Below are 16,662 nucleotides of genomic sequence, written 5' to 3'. Positions count from 1 at the left end.
TGTTAAATTCGTTTGTTTCTGCCACATAACTTTTCAGCAACCCATCTATCTCATAAATCAGGGGATAGCGATTTGAAGAACATGGTCTATATAAAGTAAATATAAGTCAAAGGACAGTGAAATTATCAGTGTAATCTGTATTTGAAGAACCTTTTACCTTAAAGAATTTTTCCCACCAATGATCCGCTTCTGCCGACGGTGCAGTAATCTCAAACCACAAACAGATAAGAGAGACTCTGAAGCAGAAAGAGGTTTTAATTAAACTATCATATTGCTGATAGTGGGGTAAAGACACAAGTGACACATTCCCCTGACGCTTCCTCTATTTTAAAGTGCTTTTTCTCTTCAAATTATAGGCTATTTTTCTTACAATAAAAATTAAACTTTTAAAAAAATTTATTTTATTTATATATGTTATTTATTTTTGGCTGCATTGGGTCTTCACTGCTGCACATGGGCTTTCTGTAGTTGCGGCGAGCAAGGGCTATCGTTGCAGTGTCAGGCTTCTCATTGCGGTGGCTTCTCTTGCTGCGTAGCATGGGCTCTAGGCATGTGGGCTTCAGTAGTTGTGGCTCGTGGGCTCAGTAGTTGTGGCACATGGGCTTAGTTGCTCCGCAGCATGTGGGATCTTCCCAGACCAGGGATCGAACCTGTGTCCCCTGCATTGGCAGGTGGATTCTTAACCACTGTGCCACCAGGGAAGTCCTATCTTATAATAAAAATTAAAAGTTGTTTTCTCATTTAACCAAGGCAACAATAATTTCACAAGTAGACAAGGAACTTTATGAGGTTTCCTACAATCAGCTCTGTAGAGGTTTCACAGGCTGCTGAATGATTTGGCCCTGTCTAGTACATCATCCTTGTGGTACCCACATCTCCTCCTCTGCTGATTATAGATGATTGTTCGGGAGTTCAGAAATATTAAACAACAAAACTACAAAAAGCAACAATGCTCTGAATTATTTGATTTTCACAGACAACGCTCTTCCAAGCCACATACACAAATGTAACTCATAGGAGCAAAGCACATTCCCAGGATGAAATTCTGACATAAATTTACATTTACTCATATAGCATGTTAATATATGGAAAGGATTTACTAAGCCAATTTAAGTGGCAAATTGTATTTAAGGATATATATAGTCAAACTTCTCAAGATAACAGAATTCTGTCAAAAGCATAAAAAAAGAAGAGTTAAACTAAAAATATATGAAAAGGTGGTGTATAAAAGAAGAGTAAATAAACTATGACTAGCTTTAAAAATAATTTTAGAAAGTAGGAGAATCTATATGGGGATACGCTGTTTCTTTGGTTAAGTACACGTGTATAAAGTATAGATATATACTGTTTTTCTATCTGTGTAAGAAGAGAAGGGTAGGAATTGTGCCAAGACCATGAAAGTCTAGTCAGCACTAATGTTGTCCCATAATAACCAGGTAGAAGGGAGCCCAATATGGAATCAGCACTAGTTATTTCTTCATGGAGAGAGAGGTTCAACAATGTGTACCAAGATCATTAATTTGTCAAAGGATCTCAGAGACAGGCTGTCAAACCTTAATCCTCATCTCTTAGGTTATGAGTCCTCTACATGACACTGCAAATTATAAGATACCAGAAAAACAGAAGTTTCCAGTAATGTTCCAAGTCAGGTCAATGTATATAATGCCATGACAAGGAATGATGTAACACTAAGCAAGCAGAGCTGGAAGTTTACATCATTCTGGAGTAAAGAAGAAGATTGCAAGAAATCAAAATCTATTTAAAGCCATAAAACCCATTATTATAAAAAATTATAAAGTAAAATGAAATTCATTTATAAAAGGATCCCATCAGATGACCAGTAACCACTGGCTTGGGTTTGAATCACCTTATAGAAATTATTAGTTCTTGAGCCTCCACACAAAGTCAACAGGTTAATAATAAACCAGATTCAGTAATCCAGCTGGTCTAAGACGAATTGTTTTAATTTCAGATATGGTAGCATTAAGACCATGGAAAGGTATCAAAATAAGCAGTGCTACACCTTTGGAAGGCATTAAAACAAATGTATTAATAATGAAGAAATAGATATGGTATTTCATATTTTAAAATAGGTTTACATAGAAATATGGTAGAACATTTTACAATTACTGAATTTTTATGCTTTTCTGCTGCTTAAGAAATTTTCCATAATCCAAAGAATTAATTATGTTCACTTTGTAACTGTAGTTTAAATTATTGGAGGGAATTTAATACATTAAATTATAGTCAATACTTAGGAAAAATTGGCTTACCAAATCATATTTATGTCATGTAATATATATGTGTGTATATATATTATATATATATAAAACAAAGCACAAAGGGTTATAAATATTCTTCTCCAGACTCAAAAGACCCTCAGATAGTGAAGAATCATATTAACAACATCCAATTTATTTATTGCATTGTCTTTAATGGTTATTAAAAGATATTAGAAAAAGAGAATGCTCAGATACAGGTGCACTTGATTTTTTTTTTAATTAATTAATTTATTTATGTATGGCTGCGCTGGGTCTTCGTTTCTGTGCGAGGGCTTTCTCTAGTTGTGGCAAGTGGGGGCCACTCTTCATCGTGGTGCGCGGGCCTCTAACTATCGCGGCCTCTCTTGTTGCGGAGGACAGGCTCCAGACACGCAGGCTCAGTAATTGTGGCTCACGGGCCCAGGTGCTCCACGGCATGTGGGATCTTCCCAGACCAGTGCTCGAACCCGTGTCCCCTGCATTAGCAGGCAGATTCTCAACCACTGTGCCACCAGGGAAGCCCTAGATGCACTTGATTTTAAGAAAATCTTAAGTATCAAACCATGGATTCTTAATCCACATAAATAAATGACTGTTCTTTTCATAAAACATAACCATAGTTTTCTCCAAAAGAGCTAGTTTTCCCCCTTATTCATTTAAAGCTGTATTTGTTTCATAAAAATTAAACTCAGAGCTTTTAAGAACTCTTCTATTTATATATGTATGACACATCCATTACTGTATTATACTAGAAGATTACTTCTATTTTCCTTACATTTTTATTTTTATTTAAATTTTATTTATTTATTTGGTTGTGCCGTGTCTTAGCTGCGGCAGGCGGTCTCCTTAGTTGCAGCTCACGGGCTCCCTAATTGCAGCAGGCAGGCTCCTCAGCTGCAGTTTGCGGGCTCCTTATTTGCGGCATGCGAACTCTTAGTTGCAGCATGCATGTGGAATCTAGTTCACTGACCAGGGATCGAACCCGGGCCCCCCACATTGGGAGCACGGAGTCCCATCCACAGCGCCATGAGGGAAGTCCCCCCTTACATTTTTAAATTTCAGAGAGTAGAATCTACAAAAGATAATTTTCTTTTTGCAATTAATTTTAAAAATTATCCTTGCTGTTTAAGATATTAATAAGAGTAGAAGAAGTGCCCTTCTCTGATTCATCTTTAAATTTTCATTTCTTCTTTTTATGAAGCAAATATAAATTCTGAATCTTCAAGAATACCAGCAAGTTTGATAGTTTTATTACATCCAGAGAAGGAACAGTTAGAAATGGCTAAGAATGTCAAAAGGGGACAATCTCAGAGATTACAAAATCCTGTAAATCCACTCCTGCCCCTGAACCCTGCTGTCCCTTGTGAGTCCCATCCAGTAAAGTTTGTCAAGAACCACTGCCTCTAAATACAAGCAGAAGGAACAAGGGATTGAGTATATTCTTACGGAGGGGAGTTTCATTATCAAAGTACTGCTTAGAATAATGAAGTGTGGCTTTGTATTCTTTGACTTGTATAGGCCCCAGAAGGTTACGTACCTTTATTACTGTTACCTGATGCTTTCTTGTCAAAATAATCACAAATAACTCCTGCATCTTCACCGTGGCGGCAGTTGTGTCTTCCAATATCTTGTTTGATACAGTCAGCCAGGGACCTCTCATTTCCTGTGCACTTCACATTATCCACGTGGATGGGTCCTTTTCCTTCCCCAAAATAAGCCATGGTTCTTGCTCTGGCAGGACCCCTGGAAACAGAGCATTCTTGAGGATGTGGAGAATCAGTCAAACATACAATTGAATAAATCACAACATATACCCTCATTCAATTATATTTCTTAACTCATACATTAAAACACTTATTTCATGACTCTGTCAAAAAAAAATAAAAGCTTGAGCGCGTAATAACTATACATTCTTTGTTTTCATATCTCAGAACTTCTTGATTACATCTTAGCTCCTACTAAGAAAGTCACATTTAATGGCATGTCAAAAATTTATGGTAGTCTTAAACTCTAGTTTAATCAGGAAAAAAAATCACCTCAAAATTTTCTACTCCCTTCCAGAGCATAGTACTCTCTTAAAGTTGGTATAGTAAGACTTCCCTGGTGGTGCAGTGCTTAAGAATCCACCTGCCAATGCAGGCGACACGGGTTTGAGCCCTGGTCTGGGAAGATCCCACATGCCGCGGAGTAACTAAGCCTGTGTGCCACAATTACTGAGCCTGTGCTCTAGAGCCTGCAAGCCACAACTCCTGAGCCTGCGTGCCACAACTACTGAAGCCTGCGCACCTACAGCCTGTACTCCACAAGAGAAGCCACCGCAACGAGAAGCCCGCGCACTGCAACAAAGAGTAGACCCCGCTCACTGCAACTAGAGAAAGCCCGCACGCAGCAATGAAGACCCAACGCAGCCAAAAATAAATAAAAATTAATAAAAAAGAAATTGGTACAGTATTTCCAAGAAAATTACGAGAATTAAATAATTACCTAGGGAGCTAAGAATTTTTAAAGCCTACTTTAGAAGTACAAAAGCACAATTTTTAACTGAGAAAGAGAACACCAGGAATCATGAATAGAAGGCAGACTTAATTTGGTATATCACTTTTCTTTGGTTTCTGTTTTTTTAAATAATATATTACTTCTTTTTAAATATCCAAACACAAAATCTTTTTAGTGAAATATTTCAAGCTAACACCATATTCAAAACTCAGCTCCTGCTAAATTAGTGACATAAGAACGGAAAAGTTTTAAAGTTTGAATTATAGGAAAATTATCCTTATAACCTCAAGTTAGGGAAAGACTTATTAAACAAGACACAGATGTATACCTTAAATTAAAAGATTGATAAATTCAACAAAAATTAAATTAAGAATGCCACTTTACTAAAAAACACCCACAGGAAAGTGAAAAGATAAGTTTTAAAGTTGACGAATATATATATATATATGTTGGTGGATGCATTCTCTGATAGAGGGACATAGCATACAATATACAAATAACTCTCAAATTTCATTTATAGAATAAAAAACCAACACCCTAATAGAAAAACAGGCAAAAGACAGGTTTTAAATCAAAAGAAACTGTCTTATTAAAAATGACAATATGGACCAGATTTCTAACATTAAAATATTCTACTTAGTTAAGATAAGGTTATTATACTTTCCTTATAGTTATGCAAGGAACTCAGGCAAAGTAGTTTACTGATATGAATTATCTGAGGAATTTGCTTGAATAATCCTCTTTCAGCAATGAGACCTGGCCTCACATGCTTGTAGTTGGCAGTACACTCATTTCAAAAATATACCCCATCATTTCTTCTGTATTGGTAACTGCTACTCTGACATAAATTGCAAATAAAAATAAGATTTAACCCATTAAAAATGCTTACAGTCATGGAAGATCAAACAGGTAACTCTAAAGTTACTCTTTTTTGAATCTGAATCGACATTTCTTCAAAGAAGATATACTCATGTACAACAAGCGCGTGAAAAGAGGCTCAGCATCACTGATTATCAGGGAAATGCAAATCAAAACCACAGTGAGACACCACTCATGCCTACTAGGATGGCCATTGTCAAAGAGATGGACAATAAAGAGTGTTGGTGAAAAAAAAACTTTTGTATCAATTTTGATAATTATATTTTTGTTGAAAATGTACAGTTTCCTAGATAATTGTTCATTTCATCTAGATTTGCAAATTCATTAGCTAAAAGTAGTTCATAGTATTTTACAATTTTTAACCCTCTGTGTATCTGTGCTTATATTCCTTTTCTTTTCTCTAATGTTTACTTGTATTCTCTCCTTCTTAATCAGAATTGTCAGGAATTATTTTATTAATCTTTTTAAAAAATGGAAATAATTGCTGATATGGGCATGCGTAATGTAGAGCAACTTAAAATTCAAATAGGTATACTTTGAAGAAAATTAAAAACTAATAGCAACCTGAAACTAATATCCCAGATGATTCCCATCAGTTTTGGGTGTGAGGATGAGTAGAGATAGAAGGTAAATAACAGTATGCTAAATCTCTTGATGTATTTCAGGAAGGGGAAGTTACAAATAATTTTTGAAATTAGTAAGAAAATATGCCAGTATGTTTGCTAAAATTTTTTTCAAATTTCTAGTAAAACAACAACAATGCTGAAATTCCAGACAACTAGAGAAAGGAAAGAAAGAAAATTGGATTGTTTGCAAATCAGAAAACCGAAGATTACACAAAGAACAGAAAATAAAGCAAGATAAATAGCATAAAAGTAGATGACAGATGGAAGTAAACATGTAGAAAATAAAATTAGACTCATTAAATAAAACAAAAGGATGATTCCTTAGTAATTTACCAATCAATGCACAAGCTAAAGAGAATGCACCATTTTAGATATATCAACAAGTAGAATTAGAGAACATTTTAACTAATGAAAGTACATAATTAAAGACATTTTCAATGATATAGTGAAATCTAATAAATTTTTTTGACTTTTTAAAAAATAATTAAGGACTGTGTCACCTATAGAGACTTCTCACTGGACTACAAGCATGCAGTAATTCATAGCTAAGAATTCCAATGAGACAATAGGCTCTAATACATTAGTCTTTAAACTGAGTATCAAGTGCTCCTGGGAGTAGGTGATGACTTTCCAAGGGATATAAGGACTTTATGGGAACTGATATGCAGATCATCAAAACCCACGTGTATTCTCTCCTAAAACTGGTCTTGCTAAAGTCAAGGTCAACTTCTCTTTCAAAATTTCCCTTTTCCCACTGCGCAAAACAAAGGTATATCTTTCACTCATCCCAAATCCAATCACAGTGCATTGCTCCAAGATTTAAAAGACTCTAAAGTGGCCAAAAGAACAATTCAAAATAAATTTTATCCAAGGACCAAAAACCCAACCCCTCAGTCTAGGAAACGGAAGCTTTGGTCAACTTTTCTTTCCTATGTTTAATACTTATTTATCAAATTTTATTTTTTGTTGTTGTTTTTAATTAGTTGTGTACTAGAAATCATAAAATCCTGAGAGGAACTTGTTAGAAGAATTAATTTCTCTCTTTCTCACTCTCTCCATGTGTGTACACACACACACACACATACACACACACATACACACACATTTTTAAAAACATAGGACATTAGGATTCTGTGGGGAAAGAAAATTTAAACCACAATTTCAAGGAGAAAAAGGAACTATGTAAAATTTGTGAAGGTGAAAAAAGAGCTTGCTCATGTATTTTTTTAATGAATGACAGAGTATCAAAGCACTATATTTATATTTTATTGGATATAATTAAGAGTGAAGTAACTGTTCTATTTTTAAATGTCATATACAAATATGCCAGAAATTAAATCCTTTGCAGCTATTTAAATGTAAGATAAAAATTAGATATACTTAACTTTAGGTCTCTACTAAGACAATAGGGGTACATCATTTTTTAAATTCTTTTAAGGGATACTACTCTAATAAATACACAGTTCAAAAACAATGTCATATTGAAATATATGCTAATGGATTCACACAAAGTTCAGATAGAATGGAATTTCCATCATGGCTATTTAGTCTTTCTTAACGAGGCTAACTGATAGCAACACATTCTCTCTCAACCCTCTAAAAACAATGTGTTCATATGCTAGACTTTGTCAGACATTATGTAATACATCATTAAAGAGTGCCTTTTACTTTCTGTTCACTCTAAGCATATCTATGTTAGTTACCATTCATGTTCCTGGTTTTTATTACTTCATTTCTGTTTCTCCCATTATGAAAAAGCTTTCTAATGCTATTTTGATTCTCAGTGTTTCTAAGGACTAATCCTCAGGTGTGATATAGCTGGCTGGGGGACAGTTCTCTGGAATTCTTATTAATAAAACTCAAGCCTTTTGATAGTTTCAAAGTTTTCTGGATTGATTTCTACAAATAAATTGCTTTATTAAAGACTTTTATTAATTCGAAGTAACATGGGGGAAAAAAAACCTTTTCTAATCACATACCTATTTACAATTATATATATGTTCTTATATGAAATTCCATCTCCCCTTGGTGGAAAATTATAAAACGTTCAAGTATATTTAGATTGATCAAATATCGAAATGATTTTCTTTTAAATACTATTTGATGGCAAATTGTAGCTTGTGCACTAGATGTCTATCCAATTTGTCATAGTTACATTAAATTACTGAATTATGTGTTAAGAGGCTTTATTTTAAAAACAAGTATGAAGTATGATCTTCCTTTAATGCTTTTCTTGATAATTGTTACAGAAATAGTATTGAAAATTGCTACAAACTTTGTTCACTTAATCTAGATTGTTCTTACCTAAATTCACCATTTGAGTTAAATGTAAAATGGGCTAAATGATAAGTAAAAAGCAATGAAAAATTTAGAAAGAAATCAAAGTGAAAATGCGTTGATGAATATTCTTACAAAATTTTTTTCCTTAAACATGACTTAGACACACAATTCAAGGATCAAATTTGACCTTTTCTTTCATATTTTCCTTCATATTTCCAAAGGTAATGCTAGGTTTCTTGGATCACCTCTACCAAAAAAATAAAAGTAAGCCAAAAAACCAGTCTCAAGCAGTATATACTTTAATGGCTGATTTTAGGTAAGGAAATTCACTGGGCATGTAATGTAAGAACAATAATGTATATATGTGTGTATATATATACATTTTTTTTTCAAATGGAGAACAAAATGTTAGAAATGTAGTGAGCAAAGGAAACTTAAATTGTTGACTGAATTCATCTAGGCATCTAATGTAGATGCTTCCTCCCTTCCTCTATTACCCCATATTTTGAAAGCTGAAAATATGTCACATACCAATTTTGAATACTGAAAATCTATATTACAAATAATGGACCCACTGACCATAGGACAACTGGAATTGCAACTAGGTCCAAAACTGAACCGTAAATTGAAGTAGTATCTGAGTAACCAAAAACAAACTCTGACTTAAAACTTTAGGGAAAAAAAAAAAAAAACATTTGAACTTTTATCAAAATAGAAATAATTTTTAAAATAAAAATGTATTCTGCATAGGAATAACCAGTTAAATTTATCAATATTTAAGATACACATAGATGTGTAATTAAGGATATATTTTAAAATCCAAACCACTATTAGTAATACAATATAAGCGAGGCAAATTATGTATATTAGCTTAAATTTCATGACCCTCTAAACTGTAACATGTTCCATATATTTGCAACTCCAAAATCAATCAGCCCTTTCACAGTCATTTGCAGACATGCGTAAAGTCTCAAAAAATTTGAGTTGCCCAGCTGAGGTCTCACAAGGAGATAAACTGCCTTTCTAGTTCAGCTCTCAAACTGGAAATAAGTGTCCTTTCTCACCTCATTTAGTGCCACATTTTTCGTGCTATAACTCATGCCTGAATGAAGCCCATTTAACACACTTATTTTCTCTGTAAGGCATATCACAGCATTCCTTCATTCAAGAATGTTAGACAGCACTTCAGCAAAATTCTTGGGGACCATTTTAAACAGGGAAATCATCAACAAAAAGGTACAGAAATGGAAAAAAAAAAAAAGCACTAGGAGACTGCGAAAAGGGCAATTGTTTGCAAGCACAAGAGCTGAAACAAGAAGGCAGAACATGGCTTGGTTCAGCCTCAGCTCTAGAAGCAATGGCTCAGTATTTTCTAACTCGATGTTCACAGTGACTTTAAAGAATGTAACTACTGCAAATAACAAGAACCAACTGTAATTTCAGTAACAGTAGAATCCCTTATAAGGCTACTGTGTTACGACATAAATCACATAGAAAAGGTTAACACCTTTGGCTGACAGAAGCAGTAGAATGAATAGTCAAGAGTTATTAGACTATTTGTTACTAGATAAAAGCTACATTTCTTAAGTAACATAATGTATATTTCTTGTGAGAAAATAGAAAAATTTAAAGAGACTCTACTTTGTATTTCTTTATAATTCTGACTCAAATAAGCATGCTGCCAGTATTTTCAATTGAATCACAGAAGTTAATTTTAGGCAAGAACAAGGATAAAAAATCAGAAATTTTCATCAGATGAACATCCCAAATAGAGTTAGGTTTTCCTTACTTGTAGCCAAGCTGTCGACAGATCACAGTTGCATCCTTATCAGTCCACCCATCGTCACAAATTGTTCCCCACTGGCCATTGATAAAAACCTCCACTCGTCCTTCTTTCTTATTTTCTCCATCCATCAGTCTGATTGGAAAACCTAAGTCATGATTCAAAAGTATTAGAAAAGCCAAAACAAGCAAACTGATACTAAAGCATGAGAGACTTTATAAAGTACTATTTGTTTGTAAAAGGAGCTAAAAATCAGCTGGGCAATGAGAGAGAGAGAGGGAGAGAGAGAAAGAGGAGAGATACCAATTAAAAAAAAAAAACTGTATCTACTTTTGCAATATCTTCTGTAGCCTTGAAGTCAGAGCGCTGATCCTGTCTAACTTTGTATTCCCAGCACTTGGAGCGGTGCCCGGCATTACAGTGTATAGAGTACACATAATAGCTGTTTCTTGAATAAATGAATATATATCACTGTAAAATCGTGGATTATTTTATTACCACTAACTTCCAGTTAGTAAAAGACATTAACTTGGAGTTGCTTTTGTTCTACATCTACTACTCACTTATCCATGAACACACCTAGAAATTTATACTCCAAAGCTAGGATTTTTAGGCAGGATTTTCAGATATACCTTTGCATGCATGAGTAACTTGAATGATGGAAGAGAAAAAAAAAAAAAGGCAAGCACAAGGACAATTTCTATCTCAGCCCTCCTATTTACTATGGATTCCAAAGGAAGGGCTTAAATCATAAAAATTATTAAGATGTAAAAGTTGAGAAACTGACCTCTAGCAAATTGGGATTTATCTAAATTATGCAAATAAAGTGGTTTATAGAGTCTTTCACACATCTCTATCAACACCAATAAATATGGTTTTGTTTAATCAAAAGTCCTCACTATGGCTTGCATACTGCCAGGGGTCGAATTGTGAAGTCATTAGAGGCAGCTCTAACCCAATTTGTGCACAGAAATATACAGAAGGAAGACAGAGTGAAGAGACATAGGAGAAAATGGCCACCTGTAAGCCAAGGAGAGAGGTCTTGAACAGATCTTTCCCTCCCGGCCCTCAGAAGGAACCAACCTCTGTGGACAACCTCAGCTTTGGACTTCTAGATTCCAGAAGTGTGAGACAATAAATATCTGTTGTCTAAGCCACCCAGTATGTGATACTTGATTACAGTAATATACATGCTTTAGATTACCTAGTTACTAGAAGTGTCTCCAGCTTCGGAGCCCTTAAGATTGACTGATAAGGATTTAGGGAATACCATCAAACACAGTGAAATTAGCAGAGCCAAGGAGGTGAAGTAAGCAGCTAATGAACAGAGTATCATTCTATATGTGTTTAAACCAACATATGTAATCACTAGACAACATTTGTTAACTGAAGGAAAATACTGTTGGCAAGATGGACACATCCTACTTTGATTCCTCTGATTCTTCTTTGTTGCCCCCAGAGTTGCTGGCTCTCTAATTTCTGTCCCTGATCATACTTCGTGGAACAGGCATCACAGTAGAATCAACATAGCAAAGTCAAAATCAACAAATGTTTGTGGAGTGCCTACTCGATGCACTGCTTACATTAGCTGAAAATCTTGGTGTTTTAGGTGTGTCACAAAACACAGTGTATTTGAAACTTAACATTTCTTATTATTGTATCTGAAATTTGGGGATTCTCTGCAAGAGGAGCAAGGCCAAAAAGTGATCCTCAATGAAAAAATTTAAACAGATGAAATTCTTAAATTTTTCAGTTTTTACATTTTTTAGATCTTTGGTGCAAAATTAAGAAATCATATGTACATGGAATTAGACCTCCACATTCCACCCTAGTTGTTTTATGGGCAGCTTTTCACATACCATAAAAATAAAAATGATAAAGTGTTTTTAAAGCCTAAGTTGCATACTTTGTAAAAATAAAAATACGGTATTCTTAACCTAATTTTAGCCATCCATTTTATAAAATCATTGGATTTTCAATGCCTGAAGGGAAACTGAATGACAGAAGCCATTCTATCAATACCACCCTACTGCTTAAGTTCTATCTGTTATGGCAATAATAATATACATGTTTTATTTCTAAAATCTTAAATAAATATAAAATGCTTGGGAAAACTAAACAGTCCTGCGGGTATACAGTATCTTTAATTATATACCTCAAACTCTGATCACAGTAGTTTTCTTTGTTTCAATTTTCCTGTAACACTGATTTAATACATTATCTTAAGAAAATAATATTTTTCCTAGAAAAAAGATAAAATCTAGCATAAATTAAATTAAAAGTCAAACTTTATTTGAGTAAGAGACACTCTCACTGTGAAAGAAATCTCTGCTAAGATTTAATACTCTAAACTTTAGAATTAAAGCAGTATTAAAATGAGAAATCTACACATTGACCATCCCACAAATTTCCCCCAATTCACATAGGCATTAACTGCATTCTTACTAAAATTACTTTTACTGACCTAGAATATTGCTTTTGAGCATTCCATCTACCACACACCCAAAATTAGAAAGTGTCTATTGAACTACTACTAATTTTGAGAAAAGTTTCATTCACATTTAAAGTTAAGGTCCACAAGTTACCCTTCAAATAGTTGAAAACTGTAATAGTCTAACAGCTCTTATCACAGTGCCAAGGAAGTAAAAAATCTCAATTGTTTTTAAAATGCTGTTGTTTATACCACTATTCCATGATCTCCTCTTTTTGTTATGCAGTCCTTTTTGATAAGTGGGAAAGTAATGATCTCTTTGGATGAATAAATGGTAATCTGATTCTATTCCAAAAGGATAAATTTGGCTCAGATATAATATCCTTTGAACAAATGAATGGTTAATAGATATATTACCAAAATTAGGACCAAAGAATTCATAATAATGATCCCATATTTTATTAATAATTATCACCCTTGGAAAATTAAAGATTTTTAGGGGAACTGAAAGGATTAGATGTCCTAACTGTATGTGTTTCATCACCTGGAACACTGATGGAATGTGCCTGAACATATCACTCCATGATCCAAATACCTGCTCTCTGGGGCTAAGAGGGTCCAGTTCTAGCAAATAGGCTCTATCTCCCCCAACCACATGCAATGATTCATCGCATAATCCTGGGAGGATCATAAATCCTTTATAAGAAGAAAGGAGCAAGGGAAGAGAACAAACAAAAAGAAACAAAATTGAAAATATGACCCATAAGGGATGGGGTAAAAGACTGTATTTCTACCTGGTGTAATGCTAGATTAGTGCAGTGAGTCACTATGATCTCACAGGATAGAGTACAATGAGGAATCAACCACATACCTTGACAAACTTAAGTACACAAAACAGTTAATACTGTGGGATTCAACACGTTCCATTATTTTATAATGTGAAGATTCCAGCTTCACAGTCTCAAAACAGGAGGATACAAAAAGGGCTGATTCAAGCCTGAGGTGAAACTTAAGAACCACCTGTGGTTATTTTAACATCTATGCACCAAAAAATACATGTATAGATACAAATAGAGCTACTCTACAAATAGGTAGAGTCCTGGCATGTCTTTTAAGTATGTCCCTCTATATTTTTCATTCATATTTATTCTGCTCTCCTTGTTGGATGTTAAGTCTGTCAAGGATATATAGTTATTTGCTCTCTGCTCACAAAAGGACCTTCATCTACAAATATTTAAGACTGTTAGATGAGCTAGGTACCTTTTATCCGGCCGTAAGTCTGAAGAAATTTGGAACTAGGGAGTAATAAAGGACACTAATGGATTTTTAGTAACAGGGTATCTTAGAAAGATAGGCGGACTATTTACTCCAATGAATCCACCTATGAGCCCAGTGAGAAACTTGAAAGATCTAGGTTAGGACAGAGCAAAGGCTGGTTGGTAACCAATGATTGACAAGGCCTCAGGACTAAAGAAGAAATGAATCATGGAGGGTGGGAAAGAGACCTATTGTTTTGTTCTGATTTATTTTTAATCCTTTTTCAAATAGTTCATTAGAATTCAAGGTAAATGGGAAGCAGAATAGGTGACTAATCAGTTGTGGAATGGACATCGTGACTTCTTTAACCCATCTTTCAGATACATGAGAAATTTAGGCTTACAGGTAAAGAAAAATTAGGAGTAGAAATTTATAACATTGGTGGAAAGACTCAAAAGACTATTTTTCTCTGAATGCAAATTACTAAAAATTAGAGCATTTGGGGAAACAGACAAAAAAAAGAAAAATAGACAAAGATGAGAAATGCTTCACATTCCAGACCAGTGGATAGAGGTGTAGTGGCTACTGAAATACGGATACTCAAGAGCTGTGGCAGGACCTCACCCAGAGACAGTCTGTGTCCATCCCTGCCAGGGTAGCAGGAGACAGCAACATCTTCCCGATGGCTGCAGTCATGCCTTTCCCAGGGTCTCCGAGAACACTGAAGGAAACTGGTTTCCTTTCCTGAGCAGTTGACATCATCCAACCATATGGGCCCTGTGCTTTCTTCAAAGTGGTTTGCAGAGGCTTGTTTGCCATATCTGTGGCAATAAAATAAACACTGTGCATAGAACTTTTGTCTCTTGTTTCAAGGAACCATAAAACATAAAACAAACAACCTAATTAAGTGGCATGACTTCAGAGGGTAAGTATTTGTTCTTTCTCCTATCTTGAGAACTCAGTTCTCAGAGCAGTAAAAAATCTGCTAAATCTCCATCACATATTTTGATCATCTTAACAATGTTGGTTAACTAATCCACTAGTTAACCAACAATGTTTGCTTAACTAGTGGATAATTAATCCTTTTTTCCCAACCATTCTTGCGTTTTGTCTACAATTTAACCCACCAACCACAGAGAATGCAGACAGAGATAAACCTCAAATTCCTGACCATGGAAATAACACAGTGGACCAGAAAGTAAGAATGTGTGTCTTATATCAGCCTCTGAAGAGCCATCAAAGCTCATTTGATTTCATTAGCTTCTCTAGGCCTCTTTGGTATCCTCTCTTCCAAAATAAAAAAGTGTGTATTAGTTCAGTGATTTCTCAAGCACCATTTCCAAACCATGATAAAACTTGGATTTCAGCCCATCAAAATCAGATTAATGACAATGTTCTTAGCTTTTCATAAGGTTACATAAATCTGACTTTTAAGATTTTTATAAATATATTTGTGTTTCAATTGACTTTATTTGTAACACTACACTACAAAAAATCCTAAATGTATTAATAGAAATAGGAAAGATCTGCAAAATTAAAAATTGGTAACTAAGTCAGTCTCTACCTTCATTCATCCTCCCCTCAATTTTGTTTTCTTTTGTCCTGTAGAATACAAACAAATCTCCAGAAATTCCTGGGCTAAAAGATATTTGAAGTGTCTTTCAGTTCTCGGTCTATATAATTAAACTTTTACTCATAAATTTTATGTCAGTCACTTCCACCACTGAATGTTTTTATTATTTCTGTACTAAGAATATGAAGAGATCTTTATGTTTGAAAGATGAATTTTCCTAATTGTTTCCCCATGAATTTTCCTAATTGTTTTACCATGCACTTATTTATTAAATTTATTTAACAAGATAAACATTTCAATAAATTAAAACAATGCAACTTTGAATGAGTCATTCTAAGACTTCTATTGTGCTGACTAATCAAGCCTTAGATAGAAAAGTAATTATCCCTAATCCCATATTGCTATCACTTTCAACTTATACCATGTTTCCACAAAATGCATCAATGTGATTACCATCTGTGCATATCAACTATATAACAGACAGCAGGAGGTCACTTTACTTTAGGATTTCATTTGTATGAAGAAACCCAGAGTTCACCCTTTCTCATTCCAAAAGAGTATTTCCTTTCAGAAACTCCTCCATAAACTAAAATGTAAATGTAGCACATGCTTATTCTACCTTCTAACACATTTAGAACTTTTAACAAATATTGAGAACATTTTTAAAATCATTAAGTTCTGATACTCTGTATATGCAAGAAAAACTGAATGTATTTGTGAAACAAAATAAATAAAATATGGAAAAAAAAATCAGTCACTCAATTGTTTTAATTAATAAGGAAAAATATGAAAATAGTAAATAATAGTATTTTTGAATCTTTCTAAGTTTGTGACAACAGGATACAGTTCTCAGACTAACAGAGATTTGCTCAGATGAAATGATATTTTTGAGTAATTCTTATTAATTAAACAACAATATTTATTTGGCTGGCATGTCATACCCCTTGACCTGACAATTATATAATAATAACAGCACTGCCCATGAAAATTCAAAATATTAGTCAATAACATGCATCTATATCTTCATGATGTCACTATTTATAACAGGAAAAATTAAACGAATCTAAATATTAAGT

The 16,662-nt window shown here is 34.2% G+C and overlaps 1 protein-coding gene and 1 long non-coding RNA gene across 3 annotated transcripts in view; one reads left to right on the top strand and one right to left on the bottom strand.

The window, feature by feature from the left end:
- PRSS12 (serine protease 12) overlaps positions 1–16,662 on the bottom strand; it is a 65,759-nt gene that overhangs the window by 15,194 nt on the left and 33,903 nt on the right. For both annotated transcript variants that reach the window (XM_022596283.3, XM_089911297.1), the window contains exons 7-10: positions 14,638–14,834; positions 10,332–10,473; positions 3,799–4,004; positions 158–236 (exon numbers count right to left, since the gene is read on the bottom strand). In XM_022596283.3, coding sequence (XP_022451991.1) covers positions 158–236; positions 3,799–4,004; positions 10,332–10,473; positions 14,638–14,834 — 624 coding nt within the window. The remainder of the gene's footprint in view (positions 1–157; positions 237–3,798; positions 4,005–10,331; positions 10,474–14,637; positions 14,835–16,662) is intronic.
- The window catches only part of LOC111186070 (uncharacterized), a 33,984-nt gene extending 17,322 nt beyond the window's left edge, over positions 1–16,662 (top strand). The window contains exon 4 of the long non-coding RNA XR_002647747.3: positions 1–16,662. This exon is cut by the window's left edge and continues 13,311 nt beyond it. This is a non-coding gene — a long non-coding RNA (uncharacterized LOC111186070).

This window comes from Delphinapterus leucas, chromosome 5, assembly GCF_059928025.1.
Source record: "Delphinapterus leucas isolate spDelLeu-1000000601 "Yukka" chromosome 5, BTC_Dleu_Yukka2, whole genome shotgun sequence".
NCBI classification, from domain to species: domain Eukaryota; kingdom Metazoa; phylum Chordata; class Mammalia; order Artiodactyla; family Monodontidae; genus Delphinapterus; species Delphinapterus leucas.
The sequence above is the reverse complement of the archived record's forward strand: the minus strand, read 5'-3'. Positions and strand labels throughout refer to the sequence as shown.